The sequence below is a fragment of the Lutra lutra genome, chromosome 3, assembly GCF_902655055.1.
Source record: "Lutra lutra chromosome 3, mLutLut1.2, whole genome shotgun sequence".
Taxonomy (NCBI): domain Eukaryota; kingdom Metazoa; phylum Chordata; class Mammalia; order Carnivora; family Mustelidae; genus Lutra; species Lutra lutra.
Window position 1 is genome coordinate 37,889,150 of NC_062280.1, and position 17,843 is coordinate 37,906,992.

At 41.0% G+C, this 17,843-nt stretch overlaps 1 protein-coding gene across 1 annotated transcript in view; it reads right to left on the reverse strand.

The window, feature by feature from the left end:
* Nucleotides 1-1,751: 1,751 nt before the first annotated feature.
* The window catches only part of PID1 (phosphotyrosine interaction domain containing 1), a 232,532-nt gene continuing 216,440 nt past the window's right edge, over nucleotides 1,752-17,843 (reverse strand). Inside the window, exon 3 of the mRNA XM_047722237.1 lies at nucleotides 1,752-3,900. Coding sequence (XP_047578193.1) covers nucleotides 3,424-3,900 — 477 coding nt within the window. The 3' untranslated portion in view covers nucleotides 1,752-3,423. The remainder of the gene's footprint in view (nucleotides 3,901-17,843) is intronic.

Genomic DNA, 17,843 nt, shown 5'->3' on the forward strand with positions numbered 1-17,843 from the left:
CTAGAATCCTGTAGCAGAAGGACATGACTCAGAGTTTTAACATGTCCTGAGAAAAACAAAATAAACCATGTGTCTGGTTCTGTAGGGGTGGAAAAAGTATTTTGTCCGCTGACCACAGCTAATAAAATACTTAAGTAAAATCTCATATAATGTTATTTGTGCTCAAATAAAACTTCTTGGACCTTTGTTTTTAAAACTTTTCTATTGCTATCAAAAAAATACCTGGAAATGAATAGCATATAAGTTTTTTATTTATAGTGGTGTAGAATGCTCATTTAAAATAAGCTATAGGAGGGGCACCTGGGTGGCTCAGTCAGTTAGGAGTCAGGCTCTTGGTTTCGGCTCAGGTCATGATCTCAGGGCCGTGAGATGGAGCCCCCCATGAGGCCCTATGCTCAGGATGGAGTCTGCTTGAGATTCTCTCCCTCTCCCTCTCCCTCTCCCCTTGCTCGCTCTGTCTCTCTCTTTCTCAAATAAATAAATAAAATCTTAAAATAAAATAAGCTAGAGGATTTAAGGAGACTAGAAATTAAAAAATCCCAGGAGGTGGATCTTGTCTAAACAGAGCAATAACCCTGGACCAGAAGTCAGAGGGTTCGAAGTCTCCATAAAACACATCCTAGCTCTGCTGCCTTTAGCCAACTTTTGTGACCTCTCTGAATCTGAGTTTCTTCATCTCTAAAGTAATTGCCAAACCTTCTGGGGGAACATATGAGTTAATGTACATGAAAGTGCTTTCTGACCACCGGTATGGGACATATAGTACAAAAAGGGAGAAAACAAAGCATTAAAAAAAAAAAGATGCAAGTCTGATTCACCCCTCTGAAGGGAATTAATCCTGCCTGTCCCCAAAGACTTCATTAGCTATTTGAAAGATGTCATTGTGTATTTATCTTTAAATTGCTTACTAATCATCTCAAGCAAAAGCTCATGGCAATATTATCAGAGCCAATTACTTAGCATGTCATACTCAGTATCCTGAAAAAAATAGCAGCAAACACTTTCTGCAATAAATAACCATATGTGCCCTTGGGATTTAACTTTTACTGTGAGGGGAAAGTGGTGTTGCTTTGAAATATATGCTGGCTGGGTCCTTCCTTTCTTTTTTCTTTTTCTTTTTTCCTCCTTCTTAGAAGCATATTCAAGGACAAAGTAGTAAATTGAAATTGAGGAACAGTCAATGAGGGAAAATGCCATTTGAACTGGAAAAGACGGGCGGTAATTCTTAATTGAGTGTCCCTCTTCAGTGGGCTCTCATATTTTCACTTCAGGAGGCTTTGTGTTGGTTACTGAGTCCATGAAGGGCACTGCTCAAGACACACGTGCTCCACGGCCCCCGCCTTGCTAGATTAATGGGGTCGTTCTGAGAAATCATGGTCTGCAGGAAACATTTTTAACCAGTGCTGTCAGAGGGAATCACTCCATGTTTACCTTCTAGGATTTTGGCACAGGTTCTTCCAAGATGGAACACAGAGTTTATGAATTGCAATCATTTGCAAAACGTTCCGGAAGACTCTCCTCAGAAATAAGTCCATCACACCAAAAAACGATTTCAATGGTTGACACGATACCATCTCAGTGAATTAAATATAAAATCAGCATTGGAAAATACAACAAGATTTATTTAAATACAATCAAGGAATGGGTTATTTATGACCCAGCAGGAATGTTTTTTAGGAAGAATTCCCTCTTTACTCAACCTGATCTATTCCGTCCTTTGGGTTTTCATTACTTAAAAAAGGAAAGACATATAAAGTATGAAAGTCCTCAGCTTTATTAATGCAAACATATTTTTTATTAAAGAATGAATGCATTTATGCTAAAGAATAGTTTACATGTGTTGTAGAGCAGCAAGCAATATCCAAGAGGCGAGTTCTTCTCAATACGACTCCATGCTCATTCTACATGCCTTAACACTGGACCTACACACGGGGGCACACGTACACACACACAAATGCATACAGGAACACACAGATACACAGACCAAAACAGTGACACCATTACTCTCTGGATTTGATGAGCTCTCATTTAAGGCTTCTGTAAGGTGCCCCAGTGCCCCTAACATTACCGGGATTAAAAACAGACTTCAATCAAGGAGCAGCATTACCTGGAAAACTAGCCTTAAATGTATGCATTTGAACCAACACTTTCTGTTTCATTCAGTGTTGACTCTGTGTTGATGATATTAAAGATCAGTGAAACTGAGACATCTCAGACTCTCTTAGCGATATTTCTCATTAGAAACAGTGGATAAACCGGCAACTCCGCCCCTAAGATATCACCAATTGTAAGATAATGGGGTCAGATTTCCTTTTGGGACACAGTTTCTCTAGACAAACCAAGGGTATATAGCACATTCCCTATTTGAGTACAATGTTGAGTGATTGAGGGAAGCCTTCCTTTGGGATGCCCAATCAGATCTGAAGCTTGCCATGAAGGATTCATCAGACAGGACCATCAAGTAAATAAGTAACCATAAATCAGAACTGATCAAAGGACAGCCTGCGAGGAGTTTGCTCACTTGCTGATAACTCATTCCCTTTTCCCAAGGTTTCTGTGGTTGTGGTGGTTGTTTGAAACTCCTACTTTGTTTATTTCACCTGCTTGGGTCTTTTCTTCCCTTTTTGTGTCCTGCAGTGTATGCTGAGAATCCATTCCTTAGGGACATTCGCTGGGTTGGAACGAGAAAGAGGGTGGATGAGGAAGGATGAGGAAAGCAGCTATTAGTAGTCGCAAGTATTCTAAGAAAATAGATGAAGTGAATACAATAAGAGGGTACTACTTGATATATTTACGTAAATAAAAGCATTATCTTTAACTGTGAATTAACTGCCAACTATCAGCTTGTTAGTTGTAAAGCTCAATAAAGGCTGTGCTGATTTGCTTACTGAGGAGAGAATCTGAGACATGCCAGGGAGGGAGCTCTCAGGATATGCCTGAGGTGTTCCTTTAGCTCTGCGGCCTCCCACCTGCACCTGCACCCCCCACCCACACACACACCCTCTCCCCATGACTAGGGATCCTACAGGTGCATCTGACATTCTTGTTGGATTTCATAAGGCAGATTGGAATGGTCCATCAAATAACAGCCGCAGTGTATTTGCCTGAGAGTGATGATAACTGGCATGGGGTCTCCTACAGGGAGGCATGGGAAATGAGGGGGTGGGGAAAGAAAGGAGTCTAGAACTTTCCTCCCCGTCCCACGCCCACCCTCCTCACAGTCACAGCAGCAGCAGATTTCAATGTAATGTAATTATTTTAATAATACATTTCTTTAGATTTAGAATTGCTCTTCTGAATTTAAAAAGCTTGGTCGGCCAATAGTTTGGCAGTCTTTTCTTCCCAAATTTGAATCATTGCTTATTCATCTATCATCTTGAATTCCTTGACCAATGCTGCCTTGCTGAAGCATCCTAAGTCCATTCAGCCATCATCAGATTCCAATTCCTGGGAAACTTCTTCCGATGAGCTGTTCCTATGGATCCGACCGTCGCTCTTCATACTGTGGAAAGTCTTCTTGAAGGCCTCCATCATGGCGTGGGCCAGCTTCTTGGCCTCGAGCTTGCTCTCACACTCTACAGCGTGGCAGTCCATCTGGTAGGACAGGTCGTCGTTGATCTCCCTATAAACCCAGGCGAAGATGTTGGGGCTCACGTTGTGGTCGGCGGTGCAGTAGGCGATGCGTGCCACCTGGAAGGTATCCATGTGAACTGTGGCTTCACCTTTGTGGTCGAGGTGATGAAGCCACACTTGGAATGGTCGGATTTCCAGAAGGGCATTGGCTGGAAAGACATCTTCTCGGGCTAGCGTGTGCTTCTTCCAGAGCTCGATGACGGGCTTTTCTGTGCAGCCTGAGAGAAACTGCATGCCTGTGGTGGGGACTTTACCCAGATAGGTAACCTGCAGAGAGACGAGAGGAAGAAAAAGGGAAAGTCAATATTAGGCTCTTCATTCTAGTTGTTCACTTAGATGTTCTCAGTCACACTGTCACTCTGAGCAGGTAAAGAGACATCATTCCAGCTCCCAAACAAACAAAGTTGTCATCAGAATTTCTACCTTTTCTCCCTCACAAGTGGTATTGAAATGCCTTAAGTAGCGTTGGATTTTTTAAAAACCTAATTTCTAGAGACCCATTCTCCCTCTCATCTCCCTACCCCCTTTTAAAATTCAAATTAGAGTAACAATATGATCTTTTTCCATAATTTGGCATTTCTTTAAAATCATAAAGCCATTTGAAGTTTCCTTTCAACCAAACACATGCAGAATTTAATGACAGGAGGAAGTCAAAAGGATGCCGCATCTGAAAAAAAAAATCTTTATTAAACTTGTCTCCTTATCTCTTTAAAATTCTCTCACAGTGTTTGATTTTGCCTAAGCTTTTGCTTCTAGCAAATGCCAAGGACACAAAAACATTATGGCTTAAAACATGATTGTTATCCATACCCCACCCCCCACTACCAGCAAGGTAATTTTTTAAATATAGCAATACTCAGTTGTTTTTCAGCCTAAATAAGTTTTAAACTGATGAGCATCTGGTTATAGTGATAATAAAAGAAAGATCCACAGATGGGTCGACACTGGAATTCTGGCTTATCAGATAGCTAGACGGGCAGTATGAAAACAAAGGCAAAGAATTCCAAGTGACTCAAATAGTATCTTCTTTTTTTAAGATTTTATTTATTTATTTGAGAGAGTACAGGCATATGTGCATGAGCAAGGGGGAGGGGTAGAAAGAGACAGGGAAGCAGACTTTCTGCTGAGAGCGAGCCCTGAGCAGGGCTCAATCCCAGCACCCTTTCCCCATCATGACCTAAGCTGAAGGCAGAGGTTTAACCCACTGAGCCACCCAGGCATCCCTCAGATAGTGTCTTTTAAAACACTTGTTTATTATCATACTAAGAAGGATTTTCATTTTTTCTCTCTTTTTTTTTTCATTCATCAAAATTCATGGAACTGCCACCATTGGAAAACCGGCATTATGGAAATGTGTAAAACTGAAGAAATCATTTAAGAAATAACATAAGATAGTATATAATTAGGTTCAAAATCAGTGACACAGATGTAAATACTGTCAATTACAGGAAGATGAGATCAGAAAAAAAGTCCACAGAAATGATGAGAAAGGAGATTTGGGAATAACGATTGCAATCAATGTCTGTGTTTTGTGGGGCTATAAAGGTCACACACACAAAGATGCAGAACACAGAAGTTAAGTACTATTGCATTTTTTTCATGGTTTGTTTACCTCTTAAACAAGAGTTAATCAGACATTCCCTTTAAAAAATAACTTATTTGTAAAGAGGCACAGTGCTGTACATTCTAGGAATACTTACCGGGAACCTATTATACACAACGGCAAAGAGCCAGGGGAGATGAAGAAGGGGGAGGGGAAAGATGGAGAGGTCCAAAATCAATAAGAAGGAGGTCATTGGTATTTGCTCACAGCACAGTCTTTGAAGCAAGCGCAGTCAAGATTTACATCCTAGTTCCACAGTTCACAAGGTGGGTGGTTCTGGGCCATGCGTTAACCCTCTACCATAATATAAGGCAGACCGTGAAAAGGGCAGGTGAAGGATACAGGCAAAGGACCCTAAGGATTCAGAGGAGGGAGAAATGGCATCCTGCTGATGGAAGGCCTCAGGGTAGAGAGTCACTAGATTTCAAGATATGGGGTCTCAAAAGCCAGGTAGGAGAAGCACGTGAAGATAGCAAGAGGAGGGAACAGGAGGGAAAGGGGAAAGCTTTCTCTGGGTAAAGCTCTCTTCCACACAACTTGGGCAAACAGGCCACATAGGCCTGATCAGATAGGAGGTGGGGACAGAGGGCAGCCCTGGAGAAGAGACAGGAGGTAAGCTACCACTGGATGAAAGCAGGCAGAAGGCCCTACACGCAGCCTAGGGAGTAAGGACATCCCTGCTCTGGAGGGAATGCCATAGAAGGTCTACAGTCCCAGAAGTGCCCAGATCTGAGCAAGGTTGTGAACTTGGAAGACTTGCCAGGAAGAATAGATGGGAAAGTCTGGGCAGTAGCGGAATGCTCAGACAGCACAGCCAGGAGGCAAGAAGACCCAGACTGGGAGTGGAGTTCATGGAAGTGACGGGAAAAGACAGATGGAGCCTGATGGGACGACATTAAAGAAGTGGGACTGACAACAAGTGGTGGGAGACAGAAGGGGAGAATGACACAGACAGACAAGCAAGTGCCTCACCTCCACAAGGACAGCCATAGGCTGGATGGCTCCTGTTCACTCCGTGTTGGAGTAAATGTGCAATAAAGAGGTCTTAACTTATATATTTGCTGCAAATGTGCTTTCTGTATATGGTACTTCATGATACCTTTTACTCTTTTTTAACAGCTTTATTACATTTTTATAGAGGTGAAATTCACATCCCATAAAATTAACCATCTTAAAGTGTGTGATTCAGTGGCATTTAGTAGTCAAAATGTTGTACAACTATCAGCTCTGTCCAGTCCAAAAATGTTTTCACTGCCCCCAAGGGTGATGTCATCCCCATGAAGCTATCACTTCCCTTCCCACCAGCCCCTGTCAACCTCCAATCTGCTTTCTGTCTGTAAGGATTTACTATTCTGGATTTTTGTATAATATGCAACCCTTTGTATCTGGCTTCTTTCACTAAGCATAATGTTTTCAAGGTTCTTGCAAGAGGTACCATGTAGCAATAGCTCATTCTTTTCTAGGACATCTTTACCTCAAGAAATTCAAAAGAAAATGGGGAAATTAACTTCAGTGCTTGAAGTAAAAGTGCATTCTTCCTTACTATCCACTGAAACTAGAAATAACCATATTTATATTTGACAGAAACAGCCTTCAGAGGGAGGAAATGTCCTTCAATTTGCTCTAAGCTCACACACACACACACACACACACACACACACACACACACACTTTTTAAAATTAAAAAGTTATCCAGCCAATGCCTTCTAACATGTTATAATTAAGGGATGAGCTTAAAAACTTTATTAGAAGTTGTAGAAAATTCACTCCAATCAAAGGCAATTTCATAGAAGTAAATATGTGTAACTCAGAAAAATGTATTCCTTTCATAAATATTTATGACTTGAAAACTGAAGATTTTAAGGAAATGGAGTTTTATTTTGGAAGTGTGCTTGAGAGAAGGATGGGGCAGAGATAAGTAACCCAAAGAGCTTACTAAAATAATAACAAAAGCCACTTTTACTATGTGGACATATACAAAAACAATTTTAAAGCTCTGAGATAGAACAGAGGACATAGATGTAACCTCTGGGTATTAAACTTATGAAAGTAATCTTCATTCAGTGGCCCAGTTTCACCAAGGTTACCTAGATGGCACACTGCACATTGAGCATGAGGTTCTAAATCGTCATTTATATATATCACCACCAAACCAAGCCACGAGGATGCTGAATAAAGTAGTACCTAATATTTGCACCACACTTTAGGCAAAAGGCTCTTTGTAACTACCAGCTTCATTGACAGACCTATGGATTCATGGATCAGGATGGAAAATGATTCCCGTTAGCCCATTTTCAGAGGTAAGAACCCTAGGTCAGGGACTGGCACTGGGACACACACTCTGTTGCAAGGTGCTGGGCTTTCTGGAACATTCTGATGATTTGTGAGGAAAACGGCATAGAAAAGTCACCCTCTAAAGATACGTGTTGAATTCCTGAGCCTCTTTGCTATTAGAGGAGAGCTGTTTCCATTGGAGTCCACTTACTAGACACTTGTTCATTTTCCCCATCTTTTGACTATCAGAGAGATTTTTTACTTCTACGAGCACCCTAGATACAGCAGGTCCTCCCAAAGAGTGGACAGCATTCTTGCATGGGGTGCTTTCGTAAATTACACTCTCTCCCATGCCATGAGGGGCCTAAGCCTTGATTTACAACTTTATTCCTTATTGTATAATTGCAGAAAGTAAGACTCAGAAACCTTTTAAAATTCCCAGGTAAAATGGAGCACAAATAACAAAATTATATATATATATATATATATATATATATATGCATATATATATACACACACACATACATATATGTATATATATAAATACAATATAAATATTAATATATTTATATCCATATAAAGTATAGGTTTTCTAAAACTCAAGAAAATATAGTCTACTTAAAATCAAAGAAAACAAACTGTTTCATCTCAAGAACTGAAGACTTTTGGCATCTTCCCAAGAGTATTCTGTGAAAAGAGAAGCATAAATATGTTCTACCAATACTAATCCTAAATATTCCGTTAGCTTATCTTGCAAAGTACTACTCAGACTGCAGAGGGTGGAGAGCTAAGAGTTGTTAAGGGGAGGACTCCTCTCCATTGTGAGACTGACAGGGGCCTCCAAGCACACCAAATGTTCACTGGGGCTTCCACAATTTATGTTTGCTCTCACTTGGGATTTTCCATGGAGACTACAGAGGCTGCAGTGGACAGACTGGACAGAAAAGCCCTTAGTATAAGCACAGAATTAGCAAATATGCCCCTGACATGCCAGAAAATGGCTGATTGTCTAGATAAGCAGCAGTCCTGCTGCTTGATAGGACTAGGATCTGCTTCCCTCGGGCCTTGGTAAGACTCTCAGCTGGGTCTTCTCTGTAATTAAATGAGCTAACCCTGTCCAAGCCCTTCTAGGCAGTCCCAGTAATGGGACTCTCTGGTTCCTACAGGATCTAGTCAACATAAAACATGAGCTAAAGGGTCTAATCTGATGTCACTGGGTGAACCTCAGGAAGTCAATGGAACCTCTGTTTTGTTGCTTTTGTGGAGGTGACGATGTCAGAAATCCCAAGAGATAACATAAATACAAAGAAACAATGCTAGGTTGGCATTCCTTAGAGAGACATGGAAAAAGAATTATCTGAATGGAGTTTCCCTAAAAATGGAAAGTAAAATGATGACATGATGTTCCAAGCAGTTTCCCCTCCATGTAACCCCTTTAAATCAGCCCTGTTATCACCCATAATGGCTTGTGTTCTGGAATCCTCACTTGGTGCACTTTCCCCTCATAAGTCAACTATCTACTACCTGCCTATGCATTTGCTAACCCTCCTGTAAGTTCTCCAAAGTCTGCCATTAACCCATGACTCTTTGGAGACAACAGCAACAATTCTTCAGGCTTTAATTTAAAAAAAAAATGTTAATTTCTCTCTTTAATTTTTGATATATAGTGTAATAAAAATATACCTATAGCTCTGTTTCTCAAGGGAAAACTTAGAGTAAAAACTTAAAAAAAAAAAAAAACAACTGTCTCAAAATTCCAGAGTTTCATTATGCTGTGCATTCAGCCATTTCTTCTACCGACATGAAGCCACAGGACCCACATGTGTCAATAAAAAGAAACCCTCCCAATACAGTGTGTTATCTCTGTAGCCTTCCATGTCAACACTGTGGTGGGGATTTACTCTCTTCATAGAGAGATTGCTTCTTGCCACAATCTTCCTGGGGGCAGGGGGACTTTCTTTCACACCCCTCTGTGGGCACCTCCTCCCTAGAAGTAAAAACACAGGACTCAATGTGCAAGGAGGTTTCAGGAAGTTCTGCTGCCAACATAGGTCCGATGAAGGAGAATCTTGTTATTCCTGCCCATCTATGAAAGAGGTGAATGTTTTCTAGATGAATAAGTCCCTTCTGAGCCTCATCCTTATGGGCTGCTATCTTCCAGAGCCACAAAATTGACGAGAAACCTTGAGTCACTAAACAGGTCACTAAATGCCCAAAATGGTAGACAGATTTCTTTCTTTTTCTTTTTCTTTTTTTTTTTTTTTTAAGTTGTCGCCTCCCAGGGTGTAGGAACAAAGGGACTCAGAAGAGGACAGGAAGAGTCTTCCGGGGGAGTAACAACTAGTTAGAAATAAGCAGTAAACACTAACATCTTTTCTATGGTTGCAGGAACAGGCATTGGGCAAGAAACTTATTAAGAATGAATCATTCAGAGAGAAATAAACAAGCCGAGCAAAAAAATGAAAGTTTTTCCCCATGTGTCATTCAATGGCATACGCTGATGCCTCAGACACAGACGGCTGCAATATGTGTGAATGGGCTTTGCCCAATCCTGACTGAAAAAATTATTGGAGAATATTCACAGCGTGTGAAAATCCATAGAGGCCATGAAGCTGAGGGGCCTGCCAGAGCGTCTGTCGCATTCCAGTGCCAGTCAGGAGAGACTGGTGTCCTCAGAAGCTCTCCTTCCCACCCAGGACTTTTCCAACAGCTCATCCAGCTCTCCATTCATGAATCACCATCCTTTCTTCATCTGTGGCAAAACAAACTATGCTTGCCTGACATGGAGCCCTCTGGCCAACTGAGCCATCACCGTCCCTTCCTTTTGATGGCCAGTCAATATTTCATTCTGGCCTGAAAACCCCTTGTTTAGGACCCTGACCTGTCTCATCCTAGACCAGACAGTGGGATCGAGAGGCTAATGACAGGGGCCCCAAAATAAAGAGGTGGGACAGAATGGATGATCACCTAAGAATCCAAGCACCTGGCTTCCCGGAGATCTTGGATCTTCCAAGCTGGACAAACCCAACTGCACAACCACATGAGCCCAGCTTTGGTTCAGTTTACTGTGAGGCTTCTACAGGATGGCACATCCAGATCAAAGCTTCTCCAAGATGCCTTTCTTGGGATATAAAAATCCTTGGTGTTCTTTCATTGTCTGTAGGAGACTTCCTGTCCTCAGCTGACATAAAATAACATGATATGAATTCTAGAAGGAGAATACTTGACTGGGAATCCTAATAGGCTTTGGGTTACAAGGCAGAAGATAAGAAAAAGAAGAGCCAACCAACCCTGAGCCAAAAGCAGAGTCAGGCTCTTCTCTTCTGACATTAATTCCTGCTGCACTTTGTGGAGAACATTGAGATTCATAATCCCAGCTTGAATTGTCTCCTTCCTTGATGGCCGCAGAGAAGCAAGCAACCACTACACATTCTGAAGAGAACGGATAGATCCACATACCAAGTACCTAACAATCCCCAATGCAAAGATAGACATAATGCTAATTATGACCTTGAATCTGTATTCCATGTTGTAAACCATGAAGGAGGTATTAAAGAATAAATGCTGTTCAAAGGAAGCCTATGAAGTCATTGAGAAAAAAAAAAAAAAAGTATTGAGCTTGGGGCTTAAAAATTAAATTTTTTTTAAATGAATTTTCTTTCTTTTTTTCTTTTTTAAAGATTTTATTTATTTATTTGACAGACAGAGATCACAAGCAGGCAGAGAGGCAGGCAGAGAGAGAGAGAGAGGGAAGCAGGCTCCCTGCTGAGCAGAGAGCTCAATGCGGGGCTCGATCCCAGGACCCTGGGATCATGACCTGAGCCAAAAACAGAGGCTTTAACCCACTGAGCCACCCAGGCGCCCCTAAAATGAATTTTCTTAACGGCACATTCATTTGATAAGTATGTATTGAGCACCTACAGGGAACAGGTATATTAGCGAACAGAATCAATACACTCTCTGCCCTCTTGGGTCTTACGTTCCCAGTCCTTACCGGACTCAGCATGACACGGGCAAGGCTGGCCTTAGTGAGAAGGATACACACATGCCCCTGTGAGCATTTTCAATAAATCTGGAAAACTTCTCTTAGGTTCAAAAAGGTCTTTTACATAGCACAATGGGGACAAAAAAAAAAAAAATCCCCATTTAGAGTCTGTTCCTTGGATCAAGCTGTGTCCCGTGAAGGCTCATTATTTTTACATTCACCATGGTTTGGGTTCCTGAAACGTGGCTGTGGTGGAAGGTCAGGCAGGAGAGAATCATCAGGGAGAAGGGAAGGTGAGTAGGAGCTAGGAAGATACAAAGGTAGAAGACCAACGCAGACTTTGTCTCCCAAACAAAATGGCCTAGCAATTAGATTGCCATTGGTGACTTGACACTTGCCCTAGACAGAAGGGGTTCCTAGCCTCTCTTGACATCTGTGTCTTCACTCTCAGGATGTTCCAGATACATCAAACCGGCTTGCCTTTATTGAATTATTAGAGTAAAATGATGCATTGTTTTAGGCTACTCAGCATCTCTTCTACTTTTCTTAGATTTCTCCTTTCTTCATTTTGGAGATCCAAATAAGTGTTCCTAGTGTTTAAACCCAAAGTATTGATAATTATATTGCAATAAATTCCTGATGATTCAAAGGTGTATCATCCACATTCTCTGTCTTCAGTGCTCAGTGGGGCTGTTCGTACCTGCCTAACACCACCCCTTTGTTGCAGAGATGGTGATTTTGGTGATTCCGATAACCTGTCTTACATCACAGCTGGTCTCTGAAAACAAAACAAGATGTGGGACATAGTGTTTCTACCCCAAGGACCAGGTTTTTCCCTCTACCCCAATTTTCCTGAATAGGATCTGGATCCTTTTTTAATTATTTTCTTTTCATTCTTATGTCATCCATCTTCTCTCTGGCCACTTCTTCAAGTGTCCACACTAAGACCCGGTCAGGAACGTGGAAGGGTGACAGACACTCTGCCAGGCTTTGTTTAACATTCAAAAAGGAACTTGCAATCAGTTAAACTGTCTTTAACCTGAGATGTGTTTGCATAACTCAGGGATTTAAATGATGATGCTAGCTAGCATCAATAATTGAAGGAAGGAGACAAGAATGCAGACTTAATATTCAGATATCCTATTCCTAAAGAATTTTGAAATGGTGTTTAACAAAGCAAACAATCCCTATTTCAAAGAACAATTTCAAAGAGCAAATACTAAGCATGTGCTCTGTTGGCTCCAACCCTGCCCTTGTGGGTGGTGTACCAACGAGCCAGACAGCATGTGATGCAGAAATTGCTCTGGGAGCCACACGCCTGGTGAGCAGGGCTTTACAGAGCACTCAGCAAAGGCGGGAGAGCCTCAAAAGACCAATATGAAAGGCCAGGGCTCAGCTCTCCACAGACCTGGGAATCCCTTCTGGTTACCCTCCAAGGTCCTATACTCCTCACCCTTCAGACTTCTGTGGGTCATCCCTGAGAAGACCAGACAATTCTGGATCAAAACGAGGATTTTCTTCTCTGAAGTGAATATTGGGTACCACTCTGGGGCCTGTTTTTTGGCAGACCTCTTCAGGAGTAGACCCAGCTGTCCTTTGGCTAGACAGGGATGAGGAGGAATTGTTGCCATTTCCCTTAAAGCTATGCTTTGAAGTCTTTGCCTTATATCTGTTTGGCCAGGCTAAGTGGGCTGACCCAGAGGCAGAGGATGAGCCTGGTAGCCCAAGGTAAGCCTGTCTCAAACAGCACATTTTTGTTACCCCCAAAGGGGATGGTAATGACCCGGAAAGGCTCCCAGACTTAATTTTCTTCTTAGCAACAATGCTGGCAGTACAAATTAGGTTTTCCAAAGTGCATATCCTCTGATGCACATTTATGCATATTCCTTTGTTTAGTGATATTTATTTATTTCGGTAACTTTCCTAAGGTCATAAATATTAAGAATACTTTTCTTACTGTTTAACAAGTCTTTCCAAATACTTGCATATGTTATGTTGACAGAATCTGTAAAAATATTAATAGAAATTTTACTGGGAGATATGTTTTCCTTTTATTATGTAAATGTACATCACAGGGGGAAAAAGCAAATTTACTAAGATCCAATATCAAAAGATAATTAAGTCCTATTTTGGCACTCTAATAAAGAGACGAACATTTCTTCAGCTGTTAAATACAGCTTCTGTCTCACAATTAGGAGTTTAAGTGATAGATTGGTTTCAATGATTCATATTATTATAACTTCGTTCCAAAGACATAGAGTGATTTGAGATGCTCTGCCCCATCTTGTGCTTATCAAGCATTTCCAATGCGCAATTTGTCCTGTCAATTGTCTCTTAGATGTGTGAAGTTGGAAATATTGCCATTGTCACTGTCAAAGACAGAAGCGATTTATCTGGGAGGCACTGAAGTGTGCCCCTGAAGACAAAGTCACTTAATAAAAGTGACACCACATTGAAACATACATCCCCTCATCGGGCCTCTTCTGTTGAGCCGGCTCAAGGATGGTCAAACCTACCACTGTTCCACTCAGCGGGATGAGAGCAATTTATTTCATGACAAGTCTGCCATCTCCCCTTCTGCTTTCTATTCAGGGGAGGATCCTGGAAAGGTACAGACATTCGGGAGAGCTCTGCAGGCCCCAAAATGTTCCCAATGAGAAGATTCTCTAAACGATAAATCAATATGAAGCACACGGCTTGAGAATTATCCTGACAAGTGGATTTGAGGGACAAGCACAGTGGCAGGTGAAAAATGTCACCAATTTTAGTCCTTGAAGCACTTTATCAATTCATTTTGCTTAGTGCACAATTCATTAGAAATGGACCAGAGGAGGCATTAAACAGTAGAAAGAATCATATGGAGACAACATTTGGTTGGAGGTAATAAAATAAACACACCAGTCTCTGGGTTGCGGGTCTAGAGCTCTGAATCAAAGGCCAGTGAAGGTTTGCAACAAGAGGTACACCGAGGCGAATGAAACATGGAATTACTATGTGTTCCAGAAAAATGAACACTTATGTTCAGACAAAAATCTCTACATGTATGTTCCCAGTTTTACTGGCAATAGCCAAAAAAAATGGAATCGGTCCAAATGTCTTCCAACAGGAAAGTGCTTAAGTAAATGGCAGCACAGCTCTACCATGGAGTGAACATTTGACACCTGCAACGACCCAGATGAATCTCCAAGGAATTCTGCTGGGTGAAAATAAACAATCCCGAAACAGGACATACTGTAGATTCCATCTGTGTATCACTTTAGAGATGGGGAACAGATCGGTGGTTGCCTGGGCCAGGAATGCGGTAAGGGTGTGGTTAAAGAAGACCAACAGGGGAGGACTCACTATTATAAGGAACATGTTTAGAATCTTCACTGTGGGACTGGAGACGTGCCTACACTTGTGCAAAGAACTAAATACATATGCACATCATGAGAAAATTTTGGAAAAGCTGAATGAGATGGGTGGAGGGTGACTGCGGTATTACATGACAGTTTTGCAAAGTGTTTCCCTTGGAGAAAAGTGGGTAATGAGTGTTGGGGAACTCTCTGGATTATTTCTTAACAACTGCATGTGAATCAATTATCCCAATGAAAATATCAATTAAAAAAGTCATCTCATCCATCTTATTAAGAGTTGTTTTTCTAATAAAGCTATCTTTTATTCATAAGGACTTATCAACATTTGTAACACATTTATGCTGTTCTGATCAATGCATATGCATATTAACTGTATGGCTAACTCAAACCAGAAGATATTTAAATTTAAAGACATATGGTCAAAAAATAGTTTTTTAAAAAAAAATTCTGTTATTTACATACTTTCCTTGCAGAAGAAATATGACAGGGTGGGAAATAAATGATTAAACAACATTCTGAAATCCACTCTCTCCCTTTATGGGGGAAAGGGAGAGTGACCTGAGAAGAGAAAGAAAGGGTCTGGTTTAATCTCCTTGTCAGCTTGTTAATGACAGACCTTGTGCCATTTGCTAGCAGGCAAGACCTTATCTATGGAATGCTTTTTGCAGGATGTATCTGTTTGCCTAGAATTGTTTGTGGCAAACCAACCTGAAATCTGTAGAGTTACAGCACATGGCTTCCAGGAAAACGTCTCTTAAGCTACTGTAACTAAGTATAAAGTGGAAATGTCTCAAGGTTTAAAGTGCTCTCCTCCAGGGATGCCTAGGCGGCTCAGTCGGTTAAGCGTCTGCCTTAGGCTCGGGTCATGATCCCAGGGTCCTTGGATCAACTCCCACGTTGGGTTCCCTGCTCGGTGGGGAGCCTGCTTCTCCCTCTGCCTGCTCTGCCTGCTGCTTCCCCTGCTTGTGCTCTCTCTCTCTCTGACAAATAAATAAGTAAAATCTTTAAGAAAAAATAATAAAGAAAGGGCTCTTCTCCATATAAGTTCTATAACTACATACAGTATTAGGTATTTTCTGTGTTATCTGTGCTAGACCATCTATGTTCCAGCAAGAAGGGACTGAGAGAGACTCACTGATGGTTCCAGATCTCAACTTGTTTCGCTTGTGCTGATTTTTTCCTTGAAATTATTAGTAAAGTTTGGTACTGGATGAAATTTCTGATCTCTGGGACACCTGGGTGGCTCAGTTGGTTGGACGACTGCCTTCGGCTCAGGTCATGATCCCGGAGTCCCGGGATCGAGTCCCGCATCGGGTTCCCAGCTCCATGGGGAGTCTGCTTCTCTCTCTGACCTTCTCCTCGCTCATGTTCTCTCTCACTGTCTTTCTCTCAAATAAATAAATAAAAATCTTTAAAAAAAAAAAAGAAAGAAATTTCTGATCTGAATATCCAATTCTCTGTGTAATCTCATAGGGTGATCAATAGCCTTTCAAGCAGACCATAATATTATTTTAGGATGACATTCAGTGGGGTTGCAAGTGCTGCTGGAGGGGACAGAAGGACTATAAGAGACCAGGAAGGAAAAGAAATGCTGCAGAATTTATGATGGTTAAAAAAGAGCTATTATAAGTAATGCTGCTGTGGACATGGGGATATGGATATCTTTTCCAGTTAGTGTTTTCATTTTCTTTTATATATTCCCAGAGGTGGAATTGCTGGATTACATGGTAGTTCTTTTTTTTTTTTTTTCTTTTTCAGTAGGCTTCATGCCCAGTGTGGAGCCCAATGTCCGACTTGAACTCATGACCCTGCAATCAAGACCTGACCTGAGATCACGAGTCGGACACTAAACCCACTGAGCCACTCAGGCACCCCGTGGTAGCTCTATTTTTAATTTTTTGGGATCCCCATTCTGTTTTCCATACTGTGGCTGTTATCAACTTAAAATCCCACCAACAGTGCACAAGGCTTTCCTTTTCTTCACATCCATGCCACTTGTTCTCTTTTATCTCTTTATTGTGGACATTTTAATAGGCATGGGGTGATATATCACTGTGATTTTAATTTACATTTCCCTAAAGACTAGTGATGTTGGGCATCTTCTCATATACCTGTTGGCCTTTTTAGATCTTCTTTGGGAAAATGTCTATTCAAGACCTTTGTCCATTTTTTTAATTGGATATTTGTTGTTGTTTGTATGTTTTTTCTATTGAGTTATATGAGTTCTTATAAATTTGGGGTATAAACCCTTTATGTGTTTATGCAAATGATATATGGTTTGACATTTTCTTCCCTTTTCATCAATTGCCTTTTGATGGTTTCTTTTGCTGAGCAGAAACTTTTTAGTGTGATGAAGTCCCACTTACTTATTTTTTATTTTGTCACATCCAAAACATCATTACCAAGACCCAGTAGCCAAGACACAGAAACAACCTGTTTCTACTGATTGATGAATGGATAAGTAAGTTTTGATATATATATATATATATATGATTCAGCCATAAAAAAAATTGAGGAAGTCTTACCATTTACAACAACATGGATGGGGCTTGAAGGCATTATGCTAAGTGAAATAAGTCAGACAGAGAAAGAGGAATACTGTAGGATCTTACTTATATGTGGAATCTAAAAACAAACAAATGCCCCCCCCAAAACAACAACAACAACAACAAAAATAAACAACTCACAGACAGAAAAATCAGACTTGTGGTTACTAGAGGGAGGGGTGTGAGGGAGGGTAATTTGAAGGATTGTGGTCAGAAAGCACGAATGTCTAGATATCAGATAAATAAGTGCCAGGCATGTAATGTACAACATGATAACTATAGTTAACATTGCTATGTGATATACAGGAGGGCTGTTAAGAGAGTAAATCCTCTACGTTCTCATCACAAGGATAAAATTCCTTTTTTTTTTCTTTTTATTGTATCTTTGTGAGGAAATGAGTGCCGCTATATCTGTTATGATACTCATTTCATGATATATGGCAATC